General features: G+C 35.2%; 1 protein-coding gene across 1 annotated transcript in view; it reads left to right on the top strand.

The window, feature by feature from the left end:
- The first annotated feature begins 1990 nt into the window (after positions 1–1990).
- Positions 1991–9919, top strand: part of LOC108691344 (E3 ubiquitin-protein ligase Rnf220-like) — a 166066-nt gene continuing 158137 nt past the window's right edge. The window contains exons 1-3 of the mRNA XM_018199041.1: positions 1991–2201; positions 6168–6281; positions 9669–9916. Of these exons, the coding sequence (XP_018054530.1) occupies positions 2136–2201; positions 6168–6281; positions 9669–9916 (428 nt within the window). The 5' untranslated portion in view covers positions 1991–2135. The remainder of the gene's footprint in view (positions 2202–6167; positions 6282–9668; positions 9917–9919) is intronic.

The raw sequence follows: 9919 nt of genomic DNA, 5'->3' as shown, positions 1-9919 counted from the left end.
ATTTAATAATTTTTTAAGAATTGGATCATAAATTAATTAATAGCAAATTAATTATTTCTGATAACTCTTTAAATATCGGCTAAATATATCTCGGCTTTTCTTTAGATAATTGTTTTCTTTTGAAATAACCTAATAAAGTTAATTATTTGTGATTCTTGAAGTGTTGTATCACTTTAAATTAACATTCATATATTCTTTTGCAAAATTTTTACGAAATATGTATTAAAAAATTGTATATTTTAAAGTAATGTTATTTTGTTTTATTTTCAGATTATTGATGTGACCTTCTCTCTGTCTTTTTCCCCATTATATTTTCATCTGGGTATTTTATTCTTACATACATCTGATTCAAATCAAAATCATAGGCTAATAAAATCTTGGAATACAGAAAGTCTTTATAAATTATAACTTTGTATCGAAGATAGGTATATGATATTCTTTTTAATAAAAAAAACAAATTAATAAAAAAAAACAAATTAATAATGCATATAACACTATTTGATTTTGAAATATGAAATAATAATTGTTACAAAATAGTTAGTGAAATGTATTAATATAACCAGAACATCAATCAATTTAAAAACAGGTTACAATACAATAAACAATTAAAAAGTTTTTAATACTTCAAAATCCGCATAAAATGAAATACAAAATCTAAAAATAATGTGTGTAGTCGCACTATGAATGTTTTCACAACGTGAATCGATAATCTTTCTAACAGCTTTAATTGAATAAAATCGTAATTGCACGCATTCCACATTTTTTAATACACGGATTAAAGTGAAAATTTGCACGGTACTTTCGAAATCAAATACGGCTATCCGATTCTAATTTTCTTATGCAATTTATATTTAGTGTTCACTGCTAACATATTCGAAATTGGAGCCAATACGGTTGATGCCAATTCCACACAGCCAGAATACGACTAAACGCTTCATTGAATTCCTGTCGTAAGCACATGTTAAAATTTTCGAGAAGGAGGCGAACGAAAGAGAGGAAAGTCGTGGAGTATCGATCAAGAAGAAAGGATTCAAGTGGCATATCACGAGAGAACGTGTGAAAACACCATCCAAATCGGAGCGCGCGTTCACGGGAGTCGTCGGACATAAAGATCAACGATGTTGCTGGCTGCGCGTTCGGTGCGCAATTGAGAGCTGCGGGAAGCGTCGCGCGTGGCTGCGCGGCGCGCGACTGCGCAAGTCGCGCATGCGCGAGGGACGTCGAACGGGCAGTAGTCGCTACGGTGGCGCCAGTCATGGCGGCTGAAAACACACGCGCACGCTGCCGCCGCCGCCGCCGCCGCCGGTCGGTGCCTCCACGCCTCTACCTCGCCTCCGCCACCGCCACCGATCCCACGACTCGTGGGTAAGTACCCTCACACTCCACGCTCCAATCAGTCTGCACTCGCATGTCCACGAGGTTGTTCGCACGGGGCCTGGCGGCATCCTCTCTCTCTCCCTCTCTGTCTCTCTTTCTCGTTTCGTCCGCTCGTACTCCTGTTCTATCATATTCTCTATCTCGCTCTTTCCCCCTCCCCTCTCTCTCTCATTTACCATCTGTTTGTCTATCTCTCTCGCTCTTTCATTCACCTGACTCTTAACGCGAGCAGTGCGTTACACAGCACGGGGGTGATACCGGTCGCCAGTCGAGGTACTGGTCGCGGACACTGCAGCCGTGGTTGAGGTTAGGTCGACGTCGATCAGTCGGCCGTAGTGGCGGGACGCGGCGCGGCGGATTTGAATTTTCGAACCCACCGGTTACCCGCGCCGTGTTTACGCGGCTCCACCGGGTGCCGCAGATCGATTCTCGCGCGCGTCGCAATCAGAGGGATCGTCATCGCCGTCGTTATTTTCCTGCCGGACAATTGTAAACCGGATTTGTGATTATCGTCATTCACGATATAACCGGGCAAATCGTTACGCGCGCTTGCAGATTAGACCGACGACGGTGTTTTATCGAAACGAACGGAAACGCTCTGTGAGGACGATGCGCCGCGAGTTTTTAACGTCATCACCATCGCCGCCACCACCGTCGTCGTCGTTGACATTGTTATTGTCGCCGAGGTCGTCGCATTCGCGTCTGGTGGAAACGCGCAGCGACGGAGACAAGCAGCGAGTCCTGTGAGGTTTCTGTGAATGTTCTCGGACAGCCGCGTGCCGCGGCTAGCCGCGCATCAGTTTCTCAGTGCACACGAGGAAAACGTATGCGTGCTGGTGATCAACATGTCTATTCTTGCGCCCGGAAGCGCCACGCGGATCCCGCTCGGTTCCGCGTATCGTGACGTGTCGCGTCGTCGTCGAAGTCGAAGTCAAAGTCACATCGCGTCGCTCGGACAATGAGAACGTCGTGGTCTGCAAAATATGCTCCAATCCGTCGCTCCGAGAGCGGAGCTTTCACGCGATTATCTCGCGAGTCTTGCATATTTTCTTCCGAACGTAACTGCTGTAGCGAACGTAGATGTAACGCACATTCTACAATAAGTCATTATTTAATCCTCTATTGTTCAATCGAGACTTTGAAGCTCCATGCGAATTTTCAATTTTCAATCATTCTGCCTCAAATTCGGATATATATAGAAAGTGAAAATCATTTTGGATCATACGAGCAGTTTGATAAGTCAATGATTCTGTAAAAGGAGATTATATTGGAAAATAAGTTGAATTTTGATATAAAAAAATTTTAAAAAAGTCAGGTATTAAACTGTTCTCGTATCATTGTAAAATTATATTTTTGAATGTTGTAAAACAGCGTAAATTTTTTTTAGACTTTTTAGAGTTCAAAAACTTTTTAAAAAACATAATTAGTGATCCAATTGGAAACTAAGGAGCAGTAAAAAAAATGTTGGACTACAGAGGGTTAAGCTTCAAGTCTTAAGCCGTAAAAAATTGATCAGTCACAGTTGAATGCGAAAAGAATAATCGACTACGATTAGTCAATTTTTTATGATTTAACACTTAAGGTAATAGCTTATTGTAAAAAGTTCTTAAGAATTTCTATGAAGTTGTCATTGTCGATTTAGAGAGAGAGTAATATGCTTAAATCATATATATTGTTCTCTTTCTTTCTCTCTGTTTAAAATATTGAGTTTATTTTATTCATTATATTGCAAATTAAATTTGTTAGACACACGAATAATCAGTGTCGGTTTGTGATGGTATTAACTTTTTACTTATATTATTAGCCTTCAATATACTAATATTGTCTGAAATATTGAAGAGAAATTCAGATATGATTGCCAACATTGCGTTCTCTTTTTAAATCGAGCACAGATGCTACAATCAGGGAATGTGCAGTCTACTTTTCTACGTCTATGGTAACGAAAGTGCCTTGCGTTAATAACGATGAGAATGTTGTGATTTCTTATACGAGACAAGTGAATTTTATTACGCAAAGTTTTACTTTTTTGCCTCAGAAAAGAAATGCTATTGATAAAAATAATAGAATAATGGTGAAAATGAAAATTGTTAGATTGTCGCGTAGAAACTAGGAATTTATCTGCGTGTATCATTATTCGAACGTTGATATTTGAACGTTTTTACATTAATTTCTTAACGTTATTTGTATTGGCTGATTAGATAACGTTACAGATATTGACAGCTGCCAACCGACTGTTTTATGAACGATTGACAAGAGGCTCTTGTCTCTTTAATGTGAGTAACGAAACTTCGTAATTTAACAAAATTTTGAAATATGTAATCTATATTATCGATTTATTACTGCATTTTAAAGCAATACAGAGATAACATCAGAAGTTTATAGATGCGGAAAACGTTTTGCAAATCGGGAACATGAAATGAATTCTGCAGACGTATTGCGTAAGTGCATTTGAATATGCACAAAAGATAAAAGGATTTGTGTATGAAGTGAACTCGAAACTTGTTTGCCCAAAATAACGTTTTGAACTAGTTGTTAATCCGATTATCTTTAGCTACTTAATACAAAATTATAAGATGAGGATACATAATTTATTTAAATAATATTTGAATAAATGAAGGCTTTAATATTTTGATCATAAATTGCTAATAGACTGATAAAGTCAATTATGATTATTAATTAATCCTTTTTTCTTTCATCTTTACATTATTAAGCAATTTAGAGAATTATTTGCAATTTTTGAGCGATGCAGAAATACATGAAAGTAATTTTTTGATTCTTCTTTAAATTTTTTGTTATTCTTGATTTGGATAATTTATTATTTTTAATTTTTGATTGTGATTTTGAAATAAAAATTAATTGATACAGCAATTAGAAACAGCAATTTGAGCCTTATAATTTTTGTCAATTGTTCATGAAATTGTGCACATCAAACTTTCGATTCGATTGCTATTTCTAAAAATGAGATTTTACATGAACTTTTCGAAATATTCACCATTTTTCATTACCACTAATATTTTTCGCACGTGATTTTCTATCGAGTATCGTTCAATCGTTGTCGCGAAAGCGAAGCCGATCTGGCATCGATCGACGCAATTACTCGCGGATCGAATTCGATAGCTTTCAGGTTGAAAGGTTAGAAGTAGCAGAAATTGTCGGCAGATCGACACCCGATCCAACACCGGTGATTAATTGACAATCACGATAATTAATGATACACGCGGTATACCGCGATCTCGCGCCACGACATGCTGATGTATTCTATTAAATCGCGTTTTGTGGAAGAAAATATCGAGTGAGTTATGAGCAGATTTGCTCGTATTTATTCATTTTGAAGAGACAATTGCAACAACTGTCACAACATTTAAGACTGTTAAATATTTTCGTTATACATGACTTGATTTTTTAAACATTGTCCATTGTTATTACTTTAAATGGCATTCATTTGTCATTTTTGATCTACAGAAGTGTATTTATACAGCTCTAAATAAATAGATTTTAACATATTAATAATTTAAGAATTTAAAAGCTCTAAATACTCAATTTAAATTTCATATTGTAACCAAGAGTTTAAAGTCAAGTATTCTGAGAATTGATAATTTAATTACAATAATTGTACTAAAAAAAGGAATGAATGAATTGGAGATTCTTTCATTAGATTTTCACAAGATTTTTCTATCTCAGAGTATAACTTTATGTGAGTTCTATAATAATGGCAATTGTTCTAATATTATAGAAACTATTTCAAAAGAAATAAATGTAATAAATTGAAAAAATAATGATATAATTATCATAAATTGTACAGTTTCCAACATGATTGTAGGAAATGCTGTTGGTTACTGGACTTATCTGACTATTCCATAATTAATTAAACTGTTTTATGTATGAGAAGTGCTAATATGAAATTGATAAAATTATAATTTCATTCCGATAGGAAACACGACATAATTCTCGATGTAATTAATGCACCACGACGTAATCCTCATTGACGAGCCGAGCTAATTTATTGAACTCACTTTTCGATCGATGACCTCTTATATCCAATTTTGCGCATTCTTAAATTGTAAAATCCGAATTGTTTGAATTGCAATTTTAAAAGCAAAATACGTAAAAAAATCAGGAATGGAAATTAACAAAAGAAAAGTTCAGAATGTACGTACCATTTTTAATCCATCATATGCATTCTTTGAATTCTCTATAGCGTTCTTTGAATTCTCTCTAAGCGTTCTTTAATATTAAATTTTAATACACAATTTTACACAGTTTTTATAGATTATTGTTAACAATTTTCTTATTAATGATTTATTGAAAATAAATTGTCAATTTTTGACAGCCTGTTAGAAAAAATAATTTAACAATTATCAAAACATCGAATGCCTAATTGACAAATGTCTAAAATAATTTCTTGTTGGATTGTGATCTTCTTTGAAAAAACTTTGAGAAAAACATGTGTTCTTTTATGAAATTTATAGAAAAATGCTGTACATTAAGAGAAAAAATGAAAAATGAAATTAAAACTTCATCGATCGAGAAATATGCATAGTCTATTCATTATCATCATAACTATGAAAATTGTAAAGGTTAGATTAATTCATAAATTTAATTAACAATTAATAATTGATTAGCCAATATAAACGCAATCGATAAAGTATGTCCGAATATCGCGGTCGCATTTCCGAAATTCCGAGTTTACGCAAAATTCTCTTCGAGTCTTGCGTTGCCGAACGTATTTAGAATAGAAAAACGATGAATCGACGAGGCACGGAAGGAAGAAAACGACGTATATGTTTTAGATGGATAATTCTGCGTACGTACCGAATCACCTACCGCCGCCGTCTTTGGTCGTGTTCTCGCAGGCCGGAGGTCTGCCTGAGGCCTTGAGAATGCAAAGACCATTCAATCCACAAGTTAGTGTCCCATTGTCCTTACCCTTATGCCTATAAGCCTTTGTATCAGCTTGCATTTACGCGATTGCGCTGCGTTTCGCTTACCTGCAACGCGTTAAAAACGTATTTTAACCCTTTGTCTCTGTGATAAAGATTTCGATTTTCTTCTGTTCTAAAATTCTGTTTTTATAAAGAAGAAAATGTGATTATATAAATGTATATAAACTTGATCGAGATATATTTTCTTTAATTTTTATTGGACTTTGATATGTCTTTACGTATCGTGAATTGCGTACAGTTAGTTTTTGTGTAATTGTGTAAAATTTATATTTGTGTGATTTTTTTAACTATTAAAATCGACGAAGGAGTAAGATTTATTGGAGAACTATATTGGAGGGTTAAATCACTTTCACGCTTGCATCACGTAGAACGAAACTGCACTGCGGTAATTCGAGCGTATCATATTTGACGGTAACATACGTCACTATTTGGCAGAAAAGTAACTTGAAATATGTACAAAATAAACAAAAAAAAAAAACAAAAAAATAATTGTTGGCATTGATTTCATTGAGCCCGTCGGACTGCTCGAGTTACTTCCATCTCGCTTTGCATATCTATGCCGCTTTATATACGGGAGTACTAATTAATGCACGCGATGAATAGAAATTTGATTGTATGCGTGTGTATAAATGTGAATGCTCAAATAACAGTTAGTATCAAGTCAATGATGCGCAACTTTCTTCCATCGGACAAATTGTTGCCTTGTTTTAGGTAATGTCCGTTTATCAACAATCATTATAAAATGAAAAGAGTATAATTAAGAAATATAAATGTAAATAAAAATTATAGCGTATCAAGCAGTTGTTTTTATACTATTAAAAGTAGAAATAAACAAATTAGAGCATACAAATGAAGAGAAATATGTAGATTGTGCATCATTGACGTACAGAGCATAAAAAAAGAGAAGTAAAATGATAACCAGTGAAATAGTAAGTATTTTCACACGATCAACAAGATCTGTGACATCTGGAATTAGTTATATAAGTATTATGTTTATGGAGCAGCTGCGAATTATCTCATAATTCTAAAAGAGAATCAATTCTTAAATTATAGAAAATATTTATTTTATTATATTAAAATGTGACAGCAACTTATGTATAATTTTCTTACATTTTCAAATTTTATGTACTGTAATCAAAATGCGCGCATATTGATAACGAATTACCAAAAATACCGTTATTAAACTTCCGATAATAACAAGACTCTTTTAAATACAATTTTATATCGCATACATTTTTATCTCATAACTGTGATTGCCGCAAATATTTAACGAACGAGCATCGCGGTTAATTATAAGCGTATTCCACAGCGTTTTTAAATGCTTGAATATTTTTCATACGTGCGGGACATCAATCGGGTCTGGATAACGCGTGCAGATGCGGAACGGTAGATACAGATAGTGATGGAATGAGGGAGACAGCGAGAGAATGGGTTGCATCAAAATTCAGCATCGTTAAAAAATGAGATAATTTCAGGGCGAACCTAATTGTGATGGCGCGGTGACAAAATACGCTCGCGTTTTACCGCCAGCGGTAGTGAGCGGGAGAAAAAAATAAAAGATTATTGCAAATATGCAAGCGACGCGCGTCGCGCGACACCGATCGCGAAAAAAGGACCGGGGCCGCAATTAAAATAATAATGAATACCTAATAAATCACTGATTGGACCGCGGGCGCAAATATGCGAGCCGGCGGACGCGAACCTCATTTCCCTGTATAAAAGAATAATAAACTAATCGCGCCGTACTAATACCCGCGCGTGTAACTCATCGCCCGCGTCATTATCGGCCGAATGAAATGTTTATCCGGAAACCAGCTGTCCGCGTTCTCGCCGATGAAATCATTTCGTACTTCCGTTCCTCTTAGTCGCGTGGGATGACGATTGACGAGTAACACTTTGCGCTTTTATAATTCAAGATGTATTGAGCCATATAATATTTGTGTATTAACTATCACATAATTATCACAACAATATCGCAATTTGTTAAAGTCAATACTGTATTGTTGCAAATTTAAGAAAATGAAAAGAAAATCGCTATAATCCCCTGAAATATCAAAAATAATAAAAATAATATGAATAATTTTTTTCAAAATCAAATCTTTTGGACTATTACTACAAATATAACAATATGTTTTCCTCTTATTTATTAATTATCAATTAAAAACTTTTTGAATATTTTTTGAAATACGACGAAGTCGTTCATGAGATACTTGTACGTAATTACGTGTTGAAATATTCGCCTGTTACTCGCGTCATTACATTTTTCGACAAGTCTAGGCATAGAAAATACAATGCACCGTTATTACTTGGCCACGTTTAATACAATCCGATAATTCTGGCATTATAAATGTTACAAAATCCAACGCGTAGATGCTTCAGCCGAGCATTCAGTATGCGGCTTAATAGACTCGTCAATCACGCGAATTGAATGATACAACCGGTATACGGGGGTGGAGGGGGTGGTGGTAGGGGACCATGGGGGAGAAGAGCTTCAGGTTTTGACGGATTATTATAACACAGTGGTTTCGCGTTATTAACAGTATACCACCACGCTGCTTTGATATTATATGCCATTCAGACGTAGCTGAAAGCGCGGAAATACCCTCATGCTGCAAATGAGCTATCGAATTACGCGATTCATTTTTTCGTTCGTCGCGTATATACGTGAAATAAAGTTATCCTATCGAATTTGATAATATGAATGCGGTTTCTCGAAACGGGAGTAAATGTCAGGATTCCTTTTATAAATGTCACTAAAATAGGAAATCAGAGGTTAAAGACATACGAGACTTATAACAGAATGTAAAAAAAAAAAAAAATTAATCATAAAATTTTATAGCGAAATAAAAAATATGAAAAGTCTATTTCATTAAATAAAGTTATTTGCAACATTTTAATATTTAAACATATCTATTGTATAAATATTGGAAATATCTCAAGGCGATATATTTACAGAAGACTCAAATTTCAAGAAAATATCTCTCTTGTTCTTTTCTTATAATTCCATAATAACATAATTTGTAAACCACATAAATATATGATTTATTTTGTTTCTCTTTCTCTCTTTTTCTTTTTTTCTCATATTCTTATGATTTTAATACACACATATAATATCTTTGCTTAATTAATTAAGTAACAATTAATGATGGCTTTAAGTTAATTAACTGAAAGAATTAATTTTTTATAAAATATATTACATTTTTATTTTACTAATCCCTACAATGCTTTCATGATATTGATATAAAAACTAAAACTCTGTATTAATATTAAACCATCATATTTATGAGGCTCCTAGAATCATTCTGTTAGATTTTTTTATCAATCCTTTTTGCTTTCCGTTTGTTCCAGGTGACCGATTCGAAAGATCTGCAGGTGCCCTTCAGCACGGCGGCATCGCTGGGCTACGGGCTGCATCACATGCTGCATTTGCCGCCGCAATTCCTGCATCCGCTCGATCATAGACTGCCCTTCGGCGGCTTTCGGCCCTTGGTGCCGTCCGCGTTCGCGCCCCCCAGCAAGTGCCTCAAGGTCGAGACCGGGAACGGCGCGGTGCCGGGGAACGGCGGCCTACCCAGCATCGGCTCGCTCTCGAGCATGTC

This window comes from Atta colombica, unplaced genomic scaffold, assembly GCF_001594045.1.
Source record: "Atta colombica isolate Treedump-2 unplaced genomic scaffold, Acol1.0 scaffold46, whole genome shotgun sequence".
Classification (NCBI taxonomy): Eukaryota; Metazoa; Arthropoda; class Insecta; order Hymenoptera; family Formicidae; genus Atta; species Atta colombica.
This window is presented reverse-complemented; position numbering and strand designations above follow the sequence as displayed.